The sequence below is a fragment of the Patella vulgata genome, chromosome 6 (assembly GCF_932274485.2).
Source record: "Patella vulgata chromosome 6, xgPatVulg1.2, whole genome shotgun sequence".
NCBI classification, from domain to species: Eukaryota; Metazoa; Mollusca; class Gastropoda; family Patellidae; genus Patella; species Patella vulgata.
Window position 1 is genome coordinate 24,125,338 of NC_065884.2, and position 18,061 is coordinate 24,143,398.

The 18,061-nt window shown below is 34.5% G+C and overlaps 2 protein-coding genes across 3 annotated transcripts in view; one reads left to right on the top strand and one right to left on the bottom strand.

Annotated features, from left to right (window-relative positions):
• Positions 1 to 610: 610 nt before the first annotated feature.
• Positions 611 to 9,687, bottom strand: LOC126824872 (uncharacterized). Its single transcript, XM_050554277.2, has 6 exons — positions 9,302 to 9,687; positions 6,951 to 6,984; positions 6,456 to 6,642; positions 6,129 to 6,269; positions 3,247 to 5,412; positions 611 to 2,360 (listed from the first exon to the last, which is right to left on the bottom strand). The coding sequence occupies exons 1-6, from the start codon at positions 9,560 to 9,562 to the stop codon at positions 1,577 to 1,579; spliced, it is 3,573 nt and encodes a 1,190-aa protein (XP_050410234.2). The 5' UTR covers positions 9,563 to 9,687; the 3' UTR covers positions 611 to 1,576.
• Positions 9,688 to 9,720: 33 nt separating this feature from the next.
• Positions 9,721 to 18,061, top strand: part of LOC126824877 (notchless protein homolog 1) — a 28,400-nt gene continuing 20,059 nt past the window's right edge. For both annotated transcript variants that reach the window (XM_050554283.2, XM_050554284.2), the window contains exons 1-9: positions 9,721 to 9,810; positions 11,297 to 11,451; positions 11,910 to 12,126; positions 12,291 to 12,370; positions 12,980 to 13,056; positions 13,691 to 13,788; positions 14,575 to 14,611; positions 14,750 to 14,905; positions 16,768 to 16,903. In XM_050554283.2, coding sequence (XP_050410240.1) covers positions 9,806 to 9,810; positions 11,297 to 11,451; positions 11,910 to 12,126; positions 12,291 to 12,370; positions 12,980 to 13,056; positions 13,691 to 13,788; positions 14,575 to 14,611; positions 14,750 to 14,905; positions 16,768 to 16,903 — 961 coding nt within the window. In that variant the 5' untranslated portion in view covers positions 9,721 to 9,805. The remainder of the gene's footprint in view (positions 9,811 to 11,296; positions 11,452 to 11,909; positions 12,127 to 12,290; positions 12,371 to 12,979; positions 13,057 to 13,690; positions 13,789 to 14,574; positions 14,612 to 14,749; positions 14,906 to 16,767; positions 16,904 to 18,061) is intronic.

The window sequence follows — 18,061 nt, forward strand, 5'->3', positions numbered from 1 at the left end:
GGGTCTGTCAAGGAGTAGGGTCGTCTGTCCAACCCCGTGGGTTTTCTTCGGGTCCTCCCACTGCTAAAGACCCCTACGCGCAAGCGATTTATTAAAATAAAATTGAACCATGTGTTAGTCCCGAAATAACCTCTCTCCCTCCCTCACACATGTTGCACAGAAGGGAGATAATAACATCACAGTATGTTCTTAGTCTATGCATCAAGATTGAGGTAATGAAACCAAAAGGAAATAAAAAAAGAAATACATGTGTACATCAACACTTTCAAATACTTTTTAAGTTCAGTGCAGTCATTTCATCTTTTGATAAGAAATAAACTGAGAAATAAACCGGGTTAATGCTTGAATTAGTTGAATTATACAGATTATTCTTAACAGTTCATGGTCTAAGAATCGATTCTGCTTCAAAAGCTTTGAAGTCTTTCATCAACTCACCTTTTAAATGAAATAAGAAATTAAGTGAAAAAGGGTTTTAACACCCTACTTTTCTGCTCCATCTGAGATAATAATGATGGTCCTGTTAAATAAGGACTGGAATAGTAGGCCAAAATTATGCTTTCAGTGGTAACAGACCTCAAAATGACATAAAATGCATATAAATATCACAATAAAACTTAACACTTTTTAATATCTAGTAACAAACAGTTGGTGTTTACAAGAAACAATGACTTCAGCAAATAGTCAATTTAGCAGTCAGTTTAAATGCACAATTTTAGTTAAATTGTTTACATTTTGTGGAAAGACTTAGATTGCATTGGAAAGAAAGCTTTGAAAAACAGAAACTCAGTAAGGTACCTTTTACCTGCAGAGTGATTATAGCTCTGTATAACTCTCTAATTTACATGTTGGTTCAATTCCATGCAAGTTTTAAATAAAAGGTCAATAATGCTGCTACTAATTGATGAGGGCGTATAAAAACAATCGAAATCAATAAGGCTGCAGAATTGGTACTATAGACTAGTGCAAGTAAGTTTTGACAGACAGGTGATGACAATATATGGCTACATTAACATATGAAAAATTCTATATACATGTATGTTAATGACATTGTTTCTTAACAATACTTAACATTATGATAATATGTAATATATTTTTAATTTATCTGTCACATACATTATATACAATTTCAATAATTTAATTTTCAAAATTCATGAGATATATTAACATAACAATATTCAATTACAGTTAGAAGTAGTAGTAGAGAACAGAACATATTAATATCAAATAAATGGACTAGGAGAAAATCTATAATCACTAGATATGCCCTGCTCATTACAAAAATATCAAATTTTAGCCCAATATAGACAAGCTATATATATAAGTCCATCTAACACGAATAGCGAATGGCAGTGGCATTTTACTCTTTCTTCCCATGATCTAGAGTGGTCATCCCAGTATTCTTCACTCCCACAGATTATTCCCATCATGATTCAAAAGTCAAATTGAGTGGACATATAAATGCACACAGGACCTCCCTTAGCTGATAAGCCTACTTCTTTCTATCCACCTTGAAAAAATTTCTGGTTTTATAAGTACACTGTACTAATAATATATATCAAATCTAAAATATCATTAATTATGTAAAATTTTTACCAATACATTCTCGGAAAACAGATTTAATTGAATTACATAATAATCCAGCTCCATTATTCTTGATAATATTCTTAACAATACCTGCTTTCAAAACAACTGGCTGCTCAGCAGAAAACATCATCCTGACACATTCATTTGTCAAACTTGTAAAATTGTGGAATATAGAGTACATAAAGATATGAAAATAGATGTCAAAGGTCAGGTATGTTGATGCTATTAACCAAATAAGGTATTCAGATAGTAACTGACATAAATACCGATCAGCTAGAGTCAACACATTTTCCCAGAATTCTAAGTTTTTTGTCTCTTTATGAGGTGCAGCTAAAATTGGACAACACAACCCACAACCATGAAAATAATGTAAAATAAACAGAAATGCATCTTGAGAGGTATCTTGCATGCTGATTTCTGATTGGTTGGATTCACAATAATGTCCTTCCAACATGGCAGCAAATACTGGCGATTGTTTGACTAGTATTTCACGATTTCCCCCAAACTGTTCATTCCCTACCATAAAAAAAACATCATGATTACAATTCCAGTATGGACACGTCTGCTCATCAAGAACTGGTGGCAAGAAAACCACCGGAAAAGACACATTATCTTCCTTCTTCAGTTTTCTTTTCATATTTGACATATGTGCAAGGAAGTTGAGTCCATTGACAATATGAGGTAGCATGGCATGGTTAACGTTTGACTGAATAACATTCAATAAAGAATCTAGGGTGAAATGTTTCACCAAAAAATGATCTTGCATACTGGAGCTCCTGAAAATACGAAACAGAAAATCAAAATTTATTTGGGATATGACCACTAGAGTTGTAATCAAATTTATATTAATGTATGATAAAATAAGCTAGGAAATCCATAAATGTTTTTTGGCTGTCAGATAATTTCAATTGGCATTGAAAAGGTGCAAAATTGGTAAGAATATTCTATGGGTAAGTCATCTTCAATTGAAGGCTTGATCTCACCTTAACTACGTACATCTTATCAAGCCCTTCACGTAATACCCCGCATATTTTAGCACTAATTTCGATTGGGTATAAGCCCAGCTTGTGATCCTATCAGATTCCTTCGTTAAAAATATGGTTACGATTATCAAGTCTCGCGCTTCTAGCTAAAATGTCTACATGTGACAATCGAGTTGCAAAGTTCAAGGTTCAATCAATGTCAAGGTTGCTGGAAATCATGGTTGATCAACAAAGGCTGTAAACTTGTCTATTTCTTTTTCTATGTAGGCCGCCATATTTGTTTACAGTGTGTTCTGTGCCACGACCTCTGATTGGACAATGCTAATTAATCATGTGTAAACACAACAAGCGCCAAAATTTGGGAATTGTTGAGTATTGAAGCAACGACTAGATGTTGTAAAACTTGCGGTCGTTGCTTCAGGAACATGTGGGTAAGTAGGAAAGGGGTTGGGATTAACATTTGGATAAGGTGTGCTTTTATTCCAACATTTTAATTCATATTTTAAAGGACCGATGGAATATTAAAAGAGACAAACTGAATCATAAGTATCATTACAACAATGGATGTCCTACATTTATTGACTTGGTTTTAAAAAACTATATCTATGTTGTGTATTTTACTTTTCGATACAGATATTAAATGCACGGCATGTTATAAATAAAATAAAATCTTACTCACCAACATAAGAATTGAAGAGAAAGACAACAGGCTAGTCGTTCAGCTTTAGTTTTCCTAAGTAAAGTATGAGTTATGGCCCCTTGGCCAAATGGGGACTCAGCAGTAAAACTCAGATCACGCAGAAATTCTACACCAGTCTGTGTTACGTCTATAGGTGGTTCTTCCTTTTCTTCTTTTTTAAAATGAGGACTGGCCACACTATAATCTAGACTTGCAGTAGAACTGGTTGGTGACCCTGGGTCAGTTGGGAAGTTCCATTTCTTTCCAGATGGATCCGGAGAAAAATCACTGATAGACTGTCTCGGAGAAGAAAATGGACTCAGCCACGAAGAGGTAGATTCTAGTGAGGACCGGCGCTTAGATTTGGAGACTAAAGATCTGACATCTGAACAATCAACACCTTCATTATTTAAGACAAGTTTCTGATAAATAATGGCTGGTGCTCCTATGTTCAACAAACTGTTCAAGCACAAGGGATCCCTTAAAATCCTGGACATAGTTCGTACTGATCGTGATTGTGCACCGGGAACCTCGCGAATATAATCCAGTATACATGATAAAACCCTAGGAGTCACCAGATATTGTGATGGATCATTGATAACGGAAAATCGTGACAATAAGATCAATATATTGGATTCTGTTATTTTGGAGGCAGCATGTCTTTTAGCCGATCTCTTCTGTCTCTTTGGTTGAACTTCTGTCTCTGAATTCTCTTCAGATGGAGTTCTTTTATGTTTGAGAGATCTTTCAGAGGTCATATCCTTATTATCTGTAGTTAATGCTTTAGGATGTTCTGCAACTGTTGATTTATTTTCCGTTAAGCTAAGATTACTGCAAGCATCACTAACAGTTGACATTTCATCAGATTCATCGGATTCAATCATTGTTTCAATCTTGTCCTTGATGTCTGCAGACATATTTATGTTGTCATGAATTTGATCTGTTACTGGTGATGTTCTATCAGTAATGTCAGCATTATTTATATTACTTGAATCATCAACATTATTAATATCCTCATCATCTGACGAAGAAAAGGTCCATGCCGAGGCAGGAGTTCCAACATCAGCTCCACCTAGCACAGAACTACTGCTAAAGGGGGATAAGTCTTCATGACTATCACTACGATATGGTTGACTCCACACTGTAGAGTATGGTAAATCGGGACTAGCAGGTGATGGAATGCTGTAGGAAGGTGATGATACACCTGGAGAATAATAAGAATCATGACTTAAAGGACTGTATGGTGATTGACCACCTGAAGTACCTGCTCCAGATGAGAAGCTCTGTTTACATGTAATGCCTCCACTTAATGATGAGGGTTCCCACGAATGATTCTCGTATGTTGGACTATCTATACTGTAAATATGGCTTGATTTTTTTGTTGGAGTGATCTCTATTGAACTTGTCCTAGGAATGTTGAGGTCTGTACTTGCTGGAGATTCTGCAATTAAAGAGAGTCCACCCGAAGTATGTTTCACTCTTGAGGTGCTTGGTTTTGAATCATCCATTGAGGTAGATGAAGATGGAAGATCGTCCACAATTTTGTCCATATTCTTTCTTACATCTTTAGATTTGCACCGTTTGGGTATTTGTTTAGGACGAGCCTTAATATGTTGGAGTTTAGCGGATGTGTTGACGGTATCTTTATCAGAGTCTTCAAGTGCCAAAAATTTCTCACTGAAACTTATAACTATGGTAGATGAAGTGAATTCAGTGCATCTCTCTAAATGTCTCAACAGAATGTCGATTAACCCATTTTCCAGCAACAGATTAAGACTCGGTTCATCATACAAATAACTTAAGAAACTGCTAATAATTCTGTCATGGAGTCTCTGATACTCAACACCATTTAGAGCAGATAGCAGAATTTCTAAAGCGCCATTTTCACGTATTTTAACACGATTTACAGATTCTTTTCCACATAAGCATAAAACATTCATTACTTTAATCTTATCAACATGTTGTCTGGTATCAGTCAACAGTGTAATGAACAGGGTTATTCCCCCTGCTGAACCAATCACAGGACGAATATATTCAAATTCTGTCAATCGTATTACAGTAGACAGAGCTTGATGGGAAATGCTGCAATCTTTGTGATGTATCTGATCTACCATGATGTTGATAATACCAGCAGCTAAGATCTGTCGCGCAAATTTGTATGAACATCTAAAAATATATGAATATAATAATTTAAAGGCTCATGTAAACAATTGTCTATATTGGGGAGAGTCACAAAATTTCAACACTTCCATCCAAACGAATCAGTCTTGGATAGATCTCAACCCATCCATCAACCGGTCCCTTATTATAATATCAATACAATAGAATGGCCTTTAAGTATTACATGTACCAAAATTCAGTTATTTGACAAAGATGTACAGATATTCCCTCAAGGTTAGTGAGGTCACCCATCAACATCCTGCACCCTTTCACTAAAACTATGTCAAATTTGTTTCCATGGAACACAAAAATTATTCAACCGATACATAATAGCTTAATGTGTGTATGTAGTTTCTAAAGTGGTTCCCGAATTTACTACGGAAACAAAACTGGGACAGACCTAACGAGCCCATTTCAATATCCGACACTTTGATTTTGTTCATCAACATCTCCCACCCTTGCATAAACTAAGTTAAATTTGTTTTGGTAGATAGTAACATACTTCAAGTCCAATATCAAAAGAGCATATCTTTAACAAACCAATAACTGCTTGAAACAAAACAACAAATGCCATTTATCTAGTTTAAAAAAAGAGATAAACTGTTTAATGTAGAATCTTGTCAGTTTGTGTTATCTTTTCCTAAAATTTGAAACACTCTATTTCAAGATTATAATGCACAAATTCTGCATCCTCTATTAAAATAAACTAAAAACTAACTAACCCTGATACAGAAAGTTCAGACACAGTCCTTAAACTGTTCCTCATAACATCTTCATCTTCACTGGACATTAACTTAGCTACAGCAAACACTCCATTTTCATCTAACAATTTTTCCTTTCCTGTATTGCTAGCACCAAGTAACCTGTAAATTCAAGTTAAACAAATATCACCATGATGACTAAAGTAAAGCCACTTTCAGCATCATGTATACGTTTCTAGGTTTGGCTGTGAAGAGTTATCTATTCATCATATGAAAAATAGAATAATTCTATTTCAAATAATTTTAGATAATAAAAAATTAAGGATTTATTTCAAACTTTAAACCTACCTAAGAGCTCTACAATAGATCAACTGACTTTCTTTATTCTTTGATTCTATTAATAGTTTCACAAGTTGAGGCAAAACGTCTGTCTGAAATATTCTAACAACAATCAGTGGAGTCAAGGCTAGATTAGCCAATGTTCTAGCTGCTCTGTTTTGTATACTGCTACATGGGGATTCAATAACACAATTACCTGTAAAAAGTTAAACAAAATATAATCTTTACTTTCTAGACTACATTTCAAATTATAGTAAAATGAAAGGAAAATTTCTATTCAAAGAGTTTTTTTGATTTAAATACCAGTATTTGATCATATAAAAAATGTAGAAAAATGGCTGATATTAATTCATTTTAATTTATTGGTACTAGTGATACTAAAACAAAGGTAACGCTTTGAATTGAAATAATTAACTTTCTTAAAATCCATACAAAGAAGCTGAATTCATTTCAATACTTCAGATATTCCACTGAGAGGAATTTTTTGAAAAAAGATTTACTTACAAATACAATTTATACCATAAGGAACTTTCAATACCTACAAGTAAAATTCAATAAAATAAGTTCATAAACATCATTAGAAACAAAATATATGTATATAATATTGTACTCGTTCAAAAGATATAAAGACAATGTTTACTACTCAACATGTACCGGTACATATAAGCTTAGTTATTGGATTAACTAATTCTGCTTTCATTATAAATTTAAAAAGACAGAGAGATAGATGTCACTGTTTTATTTTAATTTCTGACTGTGATAAGAGAAGTAGGCCTACTGTATAAGCTTACACAGAATCAATCAAATGCAAAAAAAGAGCAATGTATAAGCCATTTGCCACCCGATTTAAACAATAAACCTATTGTTCACTAGGATATTTGGTCCGAATAATGACAGAGAACCTGCCATTTTATATACAGAAGTGGCATACATGTGAAAAGTTTCATATTCATAGGGTTATGGTAAGGGAAAACATGTTGGGGCTTCAGAAACACAAAGTAAAACAACTAAATCAGAAGCACTAGCCAAAGATTCAAAACTATTTTGTACACATCAAATTAGGGTAAGGGTAATGATTAGTTTTAGGTCTGTTTTAGTTTTCTTTTATTTCATAATGGTTCATCGTTAGTTAGGGCTGCAACATTACGCCAGGCCACAATATGATGCGCATTACTATTCATAGTCTACAATACGATTAATATCGCGATATAGGTAATAAATTTTAAAAATGTTGTTAAATTTTGACAGTCTTTCACTGTGAAAACTCGAAGACCTACTTTTGTGATTTACTTTAAAGGAGCTAAGTCACTAATATTTGGGATCTAGAAATTGACACAAATGGGTCGCAACGCATAAAATAATGTAATATGAATGTATCTAAACTGATTTACATTCAACTGTTTCTGCTTTTACCCTAATTTCAAATCAGTTATGTTTGGCAAAATACGTCAAAAGTCTCAATCGAATGGTAATCTCTAGCGTCTGGTTATTCAGTCTACACCAATAGTATTTATTGAGCATGCTCTCCAGATAAGAATACGGCGTCACCGTTTGACATGACTTGTGGAATACGTCTAGCCTCATTCTTAGAGTCCCGTGTTACAAATGGCGCTGAAACGCATTATGGTACACAATTCGTGTACCAATGGTAAAATGTTTATTTTGTCTTAAATATTGGATTTCAGAAGTCCATCTTTTTCCGGTAAGATCATAACATCAATTTTGATTTAAATTGACAAATAATTTTTGTTTTCAATGTCGAAGACTTTGGATGATACTGAGTTAGAGACTTAGCTACTTTAAATGTGGTGTTTTCTCGGTCAGCTGACTGGATTTCATTGCTGTCGTGCTTAACGGGAAATCCTAAAAACTCCCATACTTTACTTGTGACTTATATACTTGGTATGAGGGGATTTCGATCTCAATATTGCTTTTGTCGATCATGCAACTTGAATTTGGTGAATTCATTATGAAAAAATTTCAGCTGGCTGGGTCGTATTGCGACAACAATTTCAGCCAATGAAAAGCTTTCTTATTGTCAGGTCAGTCATATATTACGGAATAGCAAAGGAAATAACGTTACAAACATTTTAATATCGAATATTAATATACTTTGAAAATGTGCTGATCAATGTATGCAGTATGTACAAATCGCCATTCTTATACAGTAATATTAATTAAATATTATCACAAATCGCATATTAGTATACAGACGTATATAGGCCTATATATATTAATATGTTGTTTTTTCTGCATATTATTCAAGAGTGTAATTTGAACGCAACTTAATTTCTAGCACGACTTGCTTAACCAGACTGATATTTTAATTTGAACAAAATAGCTATAATAAGCCACTTCATGGACTTATTTAAAGCAATATCAGTCTATTTTTGTGAAATTATTATTTGGATAACAGATCGCGATACAGCCACTGATTGTATCGTGTATCATGGATTTTTAAAACATTGCGGTTCATCGATGAATTTGTTGCAGCCCTATCGTAGTTGAGCTTCTTCTAATCAAAGGGTTTAGGAGTAGTTAGAGGAAATGTTAGGGCTTAGGGCACACAAAGTATGACAACTAAATCAGAAGCACCACCTGAAGATTCAAAACTGCAGTCTGGGAAAGTACACACCGAGTAAGGGTTAGCGTAATGTAATGGTTTGTTTCAGGTCTGCTAAAACTCCTGGAGATGCCTCTGTTATCATGGTAAGAATTTGCATTCATGTTTTCAATGACAACGATGATATAATTATAATTGACATAATTTAGCTTACGGTACCTTGAACCTTATTAAATAATAATAATGCATTACACGGTCCATGATGGCATGAGTATGACGATATGAAACTTACATCAGCGCGTGCTTCTTCTTCCATACAAAAATTGCCTAGAATACTAAGGGCAATATCTATTATTTTATTCTTTTTCTGAGTCACATCCTGTTTGTTTAAAATTGACAGGAGTTTTCCGATAACACCTTTAGATATCAGCTGTTTTTCTCCATTTTTACTTTTCATAATTTTGGTTCGGATAGCAACCATTCCATTGAAAATATGTTTCTCTGACGAGCTTGATAATAATTTCAAGGCGGCAACTATTTCATTAGATGACATTGCTTTAGTTTTAGTGATAATGTGACTAAAATTCTATTGTCATCATGAAAAAAAAGGTGAGCATCTTTCCAAATTACAATATAAAAAATAAATAGCAGAAGAAATTATTGTGGGCTATTCCTAGTTTCTTTTTCAATTTCCAGTGGAGGAGTGACAAGGGAAGCTACTCTTCGGACTTCCGCTGTCGTTTCCACACGTGCTGTTGTTTATATTTGTTGTTTTTGATATTTATTTCTGTAAAATATGAGGTAAATATCTGAGATGTCTGTATATATTTACGTACTAACCATTTCCCCTTTGTTTCACTCTTTAATGAATCGTTTTGGTATTTGAGGGTGAAAATATTATGAAAAACAAAATGACAATTTAGCAGTCAATTTGACATTCATTTGTAGTACTACTAGTAATACTAATGTATTTTACTCTATGACTATACTATGATATAATATTATAGTGCCTATTTTAGATAAAAATAATGGCATTTCATTAAGTTATAGTGAAGAGGCCTGATAAGGTTGATAATGATAATAATATTCCATAACTTTACTATATTTATTAAAGATTCGGGCAGTGGCTATTTGACAACCCGATTTCAATCTGATTAAAACACAAGTGACAAATCCTATTTCATTTCGTTTTTTATAGTTCAATATTTCGTTTTACTTGCCTTTACTACACTAGGATCTTGAAGTGTTGTTTTATATCCCGTGTTCTGGTTAATGTGATGGATAAGTCAATGATACAGTCTGTTGTAGTGAGTTCTTGGTGTGTGATGCACAGAAATGTGGGTATCCTGGTTAATCAAATGTCTGACGTCACAGGGCCAAAAGCCGCTCGTATGACCCCTGACGCAACACCTCACTACAACTGGTCATATCTTCATGTAGTAGAGGCCATCGAACGTATAAAATAACGAAATTTTGGCTACTCTGAGATATTATTAATGTCATCATATTCTGTAAGTTTCGGGGATATCGGTTGATAATTGCTGTCTGCAGCCGTGCCACATGAAATGTGTGGTAACCTAATATTTTGGAAATCACTAATACCAGGTTCCCACTATCACGATTCGTGCTGCGATTGAAATCGTGGAGCTATCGTGGTGATCGTAACAAAAAGTATTTGAACGTACCAGATCGTGGACTCAGTACATTGTAGGGACAATCCTATCGTAATGCATCACACGATAGTGAGAACCTAGCATAACCGGAAGTGGTTAAAATTTTGGCTACTCTGAGATATTATTAATGTTATTATGATCTGTAAGTTTCCTTGAAATGTGTTGATTATTGTTGTCTGCAGCCATGCCAAATGAAATGTGTGGTAACCTGATATCTAGGAAATCGCAAGCCGGAAGTGGTCAAAATTTTGGTTACTCTGGGATATAATTAATGTTATTTTATGAGATGTTATCATGGTCTCTAAATTTCATTGAAACCGGTTGATAATTGTGGTACAGACTTAGCACATGTGGCAAGTAGTAGTACCAGAATTGTCTTACCATATGTGGCAAACAGCCCCAGCCCAAAATTAATTGAGGATTCACTAAATCATCTTAATTTTTATATAGCCGTGTAGGCCGACCTACAGCACTAGCAACTTCAACAAGACCGAGTTATCCACTCATGGCCCCAGCAGAATAAGAAAGAAGGTTGTAAATAAAAAAAGCCTCATTATCTTCTCAAACACATTAGAGAATAATCTTTTCGCTCATATTTAACATGAATGTTTCAGTGGTGAGGGAGACGTTGAAGAAAATGGCGGTGAGAGATTATTGGTACAGTTTAAGTCAGAAGCTGGTGAAGTAGCAGGTGCCCCATTTGATCTACCATTAGATATCAGTGTAGACAAACTAGAACTTATATGTAATGCTATTCTACAAAAGGCAAGTATCCACATAGGCTATACACACTGCTTTGTGCAGAAATGTAGGACCCGTTTTCATTTCATTTTGTTTTATCAAATGAAAAGTGGTATCAGGTCTTCCAAAGATAGTATTGATAAATAAACATGGATTTCAGAACCATGATTAGCTTATGCTTGTTAATTGAATTATGATAGAATTGATCTATTAATGATTCTCTCCTGAACTATACTTTCTTTCTTTTAAATTACTTGAAGAAAGAAGGGCTCAACACAAAATGTTTAATCTGTTTTCTGCAAATTGTGGATACACAAATTTATAATTGAATTCCATAGCTGAATATGTGAATAAGTACCATGTACAGTACCGGTACTAACAATTTATAGATGTATGCATTTGGATAATATAATTAACTTTTAAAAAATGCAGTATTAATTTTAAAAAGCATTAAACAATTATTAATCATAAATTATTTTCAGGAAGAGCCAACTCCATATTCATTTTTTGTAAAAGATGTTGAAATAACAGAAAATTTAAATAAAACATTAACAAAAGATCAGTTAGACGATACAGAGAAAGTTTTAGATATTATATATCAGCCACAAGCTATATTTCAAGTACGAGCTGTAACTAGATGTACAGGAACTATAGAAGGTCATGCAGATGCTGTTATATCTGTAGCTTTTAGTCCAGATGGAAGGTAAGTTTATATTAACATCATATGGCAAGAACTGTTATTGGAATATATTGAAGAACTCTATAGAAATGCCTAATTTATTAGTTGTAAATCATTTAGATTTTAACTTTTAGAGCTGAAAACATAATATGTGATGATAGGCCCTGATGTTTATTTCATGTTTTCAGATATTTAGCCAGTGGATCAGGGGATACAACAGTCAGATTTTGGGATGTAAATACAGAAACACCACAATTTACTTGCAAAGGTGAGAAGCAAAAGCAATTAGAACATTTTATTAGAACATTTTCTGTCAGGATGAAAGGATCATACAGTTAGACCAAGTTGAAACATATGTTATGAGATTTATTTTTGTTACTATCAGATTGACAATGGGTCTTAGTGGGGAACATCGGGGGGGGGGGGGGGGGTCCCAACATAAATGTTGTAGACATCATATCCAAATCTTTTGCGGCCAAGTATCGGAGAGTGTTCCTCCATTAACAAAGGATGTGTATATTTAATTTATTTATACAAAATGAGAATTGCGAATTATGATTGTCTTGAATTCCGTGTTCTCATAAAAGGAGGTTTTTTTTCTTTCTGCCAAGTAAAGTTCAAATGATTAATGAATTAATCATAACCAACAGCCTTTCAGTTGATTAAAGCATTCAGTTATACAGTCCCCTACATGATTGTTATCATTCATCGGGAAAGGGCTGATTGCATCCGTAAATGCGGAATGGGTGTTACTAGGGCCCCTACAGGTTTGAGACCACAGATCCCCTCCTCCCGCCCCCACTAGGTTAATCCAGGCCTGGTCACCATGTAGACATGTTAAAACCTGAATTATAGAAATATATTATGTGTTTTTCAGGTCATAAACATTGGATATTATGTATAGCTTGGTCCCCAGATGGTTTAAAATTAGCTTCAGGTTGTAAAAATAGTCAGGTAATGCGCAATACATGTATTTATATATATTTAACCCATTTCGAATTCACTTAAAATATCCATCCTTGGTATCCCCAATGCTTTTGTTCCATTCCACACCACTAACCCCTGTGTTGATTCACTGGGTAGTCACAAATTTTAAATTAGTTGCCCTTGATGATTTCATTGGCCACATAGGTTTATGTTATAAAACAACTAAGAAAAAGTTTACAAACCAATCTTAGCATAATTATTTATGTTCACAAAAATATGGCGGCTTGTACACTCGAATATAAGAAAGTTTTCAAGAAATTTAATATCTTGATAGGTATTTTTCCTAATCACATTTTAACAAAGTGTACAACATTGATTCCGCAGTTTTTTCGGCCATATTTGTTACTACAAGATGTTAGTTACTTCCCTTTGCCCACATTGTTTTGATTGAACAATAAGAATAGCACAGTTATCAAGTGCAGATAATTTTTATATGTGACTACCCATGAATGGACACAAGGGTTACTGGAGTAGAATGCAACAATACCACTGGGGATACTGAAGATGATAAAATATTATGTTATTTGATAAAAATTTGCATGCAACAAGCACAAAACTATTGGAGTACAATAAATTTATGGGTCTTTTTGATTTTTGACAGATTTGTATTTGGGATCCTAGTACAGGTAAACAAATTGGAAAAACCTTAACTGGTCATAAACAATGGATAACATGGTTGACATGGAAACCGTTACATATGTAAGTTTACATAATATAGCCATTTTTAGCATAATTTCACGGAAAACTTGCTTTACTATTTCTTTAGCTTTTTATATGAAGTATCTTGTGTCCTTCGTCTGCTTTACATTGATCTGTTGTCTATCAACAATTTCTTGTCAACCGTGTACAGGTCCAAGTTTTTATGGATTTATTTACTAATTCGCAGGGATTGTTCATTGGGCCATATGGAAGACGCCTACCTAAATTTTTCTTTGAATCAAAAATAACAGTTATACTCCCCCCGCTCCTCACTTGTGTATAAATATATGAAATAATGTGAATGTGATATAGGACAGAAGTTTCAGTGAAATGCTATAATACTTCGTGATTTTGGCATAAGGAAGAATTAATTTGAATCAGCTTTTGGTTACATTGTGATTGTTTAAGCCTGTGAATGGGTTTGGTGATTTGATCATGAAGAAACCCTTCCAAATTGTAGTTATCTACCCATTTACTTCAGATTCGTGAAATGTTGCTCAGCAGGGTTTCCTTACTATGATTTTAGAGCTAGCATGGATAACTTTACTGTTGGTTGGCAGGCATACTTGGGGAGTACCAGACATCAACAAATCCATACTATATGTTTTATGTATGTCCCTGAAAACAAAAGACATTCTGAATTGCTGCAACATTTACATGTACCACCATGCACTACGTTATCCTTCTGATTTTTATTTATATGGTTGATTGGAATGCAGTAATACAAAATATTTTTAAATGAACTTCAGTTACAGAGATATCATTTCTTCTTACCTTATCTTACAGAGATCCTGAATGTAGATATTTAGCAAGTGCATCAAAAGTAAGGAATAATATTAATACTTGTAATATGAACTAGACTAAATAAAGATTTTAAATAGTAAATATTGCAACGTTCATGATGATAATTTTAAACTAATTATAGAATGATTGTACTAATTCTGTTTTTATTTCTTTGCAGGATGCCACAGTAAAAATCTGGGATACATTAAAAAGTGAATGTCATATAACATTATCCGGTCATTTACAGACAATATCATGTGTTAAATGGGGTGGTAGTAATTTATTATATACATCATCACAAGACAGAACAATTAAAGTCTACAGAGCAGAAGATGTGAGTAGAAACAAATTTATTATGCATGTATTACATATTGTCTTCACCAGCAGTTATACAAATCAGTATTTTTATATGACCTCATATAATGTGGACTCATATTGTCGTCACCTGCATCCATCATCCATCCACAGTTTCTTGTTAATGTGGACACATTATTGTTGTCATTTCCTTCCATCATACATCCTGTTTCTTGTCAATACGCCACATGTAAGAGGTCAATACATATTTTTATTTTCAAACTTGCAGTGTTTGTTCATTTGGTCATAAGAAAACTTATGGACATATTTTTCATCAAGTTATCTTTCCATTTACTTCAAAACCTATAAAAAACTTGTGAACAAGATATTGGTTGGAAGGACATTATCCAGTTAAAAAATTTGGGATTGTATATATATCAAATGCATTTTGCAGAGTTCATTTATCTGTCATATTTGTGACTGTTACATGTATAGCTCTTCAACAGTATCTTTATAATTATTTATCAAAATGTATGATAATTGTCTTCGAATCTGGGGTTACTTGGTAGAAGATAACCATGGATATGAGAATGCGAGGTTACTGGGGAGATGGTAATATTGAATTTTAGAATTTGAGGTTACTGAGGAGATGGTATCCTTGGATATCAGTATGTGAGGTTAATGGGGAGATGGTAACATCAGATTTTAGAATATGAAATGAAATGAAATGGGGTTCAAAGTCCTACTGTTCTGCTCCGACTGGTCTAATGAAGACGGACATACGCCATACAGTGTGCAATGAGGGAAATTTTGCCCCAGCAGCGGCACTATGGGCTACTCTTATATCGAATGCCAACTGCCAAGGGATCTTTAACATGCACACCAATGTATACCCGGGGACTCGGTATTTCGTCCAATCCGAACGACTAGACAGCTTCCCTGCATATTACTGACAAAGGGAAACCACATCGTAAAAAAATCCCGATGAACTTCTAGGCCAATGCAGGGATCGAACAAGCGACCTCTAGGATAGCGAGCCAGCATCTTACCCACTTAGGCACTGTGGCTCCCATCAGAATGTGAGGTCACTGAGGAGATGGTAATATTGGATGTCAGAATGTGTGGTCTCTGGGGGAGATGGTAACATTGGATATTAGAATTTGTGGTCACTGGGGGAGATGGTAACATTGAATATCAGAATGTGAGGTTACTGGGGAGATGGTAACATTGAATATCAGAATGTGAGGTTACTGGGGGAGATGATAACATTGAATATCAGAATGTGAGGTTACTGGGGAGATGGTAACATTGAATATCAGAATGTGAGGTTACTGGGGAGATGGTAACATTGAATATCAGAATGTGAGGTTACTGGGGAGATGGTAACATTGAATATCAGAATGTGAGGTTACTGGGGAGATGGTAACATTAGGGCAACTAGTTACCATCCTGTATTGTTTAAGTGCATACATGCAAAAGTTCACCAACCAGGAGGTCCCGGTATTCGATTCCAGTGTTGGCCAAGAAAGTTCTTCCAGATTTTTCATTCGATTCCCCTTGTCGGTGGTCTAGGCTAAAGGGTGTTGCTAGGTAAAGCACTTGGTAGTTCAGAAGGTCCTGTGTATTCCATTGGCAGTATGCTAAAGGTGCCCGACAGTTGGGAATCAAAAAAGAACAGGTCATAGGGCTGTTGTCTGGGACATATTTCCCTCATAGCACACCACTGCATGGCTATACCCATCTTCATTATGCAGATGTTAAACCCCATTTCTTTTCATTTCCACAAAATTTATCTAAATGGTTAACTTCTTCCAAATAGTTTTTCTACACACATTTAAGGGAACTTAATGTGATGTTTGGTAAAAGATGACATATTTTAAAGTAAGGTAACCTTATTTGTAGGGTGTTTTATGTCGAACATTACAAGGACATGGTCATTGGGTGAATACTATGGCATTAAGTACAGACTATGTTATGAGAACCGGTTGGTTTGATCCAAAGAATGCAACACTGGTTAAAGAATTAGTCACAGATTCAGGTTTGTGTGTTTATCTTATTTGATAGAAGAAAGGTTTCGGTGTATCTTGGAACATTTTGTACCTTTTGTTGTATGTCAAGTGACTCAAGTCAAAATTTCTGAAACATAATTTGGATAGGATAAATGTCTGTACACACTATCAACTTGTTGGTAACATGTTGACCAACATTTGAAGCTCATCATCGTGTTGAACAAAGGTTGACAAGTGTATACAAAGTAAGAAATTTGTCAACGCGTTGGGCAACATATTGTTGAAAGTATGCAAATGCAATTCTAGTTTTCTTGTTGATGAGAAATTTAAGGACTTTGACCAATCAGTTTGAAATCAACTGACCTACCTGAAGTCATATGACATGGAGACAAAATGGTAGAAATCGAATGTACACAAACAAACAGCGATAAATTTTCACCAACATGTTACCGAAAAGTTGACAAGTGTGTATACGGTTAAAATTTATGTTGACCAGGTATGTTGACGAAATGTTGGTCAAATAATTTGTTGATTAGGCTTACTTCTAATACGTTCTAACACAAAACTTTCAAATCTACACCACTAATAAAATCTTAATCACTGTAATTCAATATGGACGATAAATTGCATTATCGGAACATTTCCGTATAGGCCTAGACATACACCTACATTATAATGTCAAACAGGATGTAAACTAATAAGTGAAAGTCTTCTATTTAGAAGGGAAGTAACTCTCATTACGCCAGGACCATTGCATTCGGCTCACCGGGTTTATTGACAGTTGTCGACAAGGGTACTTAATGGTAACATTGGGTCAGTTAAGAGTTAAATGATTACTGATTCATACATTACTTCTGTGGTACTGATCATAAAGTATAAACTATATTGTAGTAAATGGGGGGGGGGGCGTTTAATCTGTGCGATTTAGATCATAAAGTCTGTCAGAGTCAAATGACATGGTTTTTATCCCAAGCATGTATGTATGTAACAAGGAATAGGGTCACCTACACAACCTTGCTGGTTTTTCACCAGGTCCTCATTTTTCCTCCCACTGCTAAAGATCCCTCCATGCAAGTGAATTACTGAAATAAAATTGTATCATATGTTAGTCCCAAAATGACCTAGTTTGTGGCTACATGAACTTGATAGGCTAAAAATAACAAACAATGTATTTTATTGGGTAAAGT

Coding starts and splice junctions, on each gene's coding strand:
- LOC126824872 (XM_050554277.2), bottom strand. CDS start 9,562: ATGTCATCTAATGAAATAGTTGCCGCCTTGAAATTATTATCAAGCTCG. Junction 6,985..9,301: donor AAGAAGAAGCACGCGCTGAT/GTAAGTTTCATA, acceptor TTTTACTTGTAG/GTATTGAAAGTTCCTTATGG. Junction 6,643..6,950: donor TTATGGTATAAATTGTATTT/GTAAGTAAATCT, acceptor AACTTTTTACAG/GTAATTGTGTTATTGAATCC.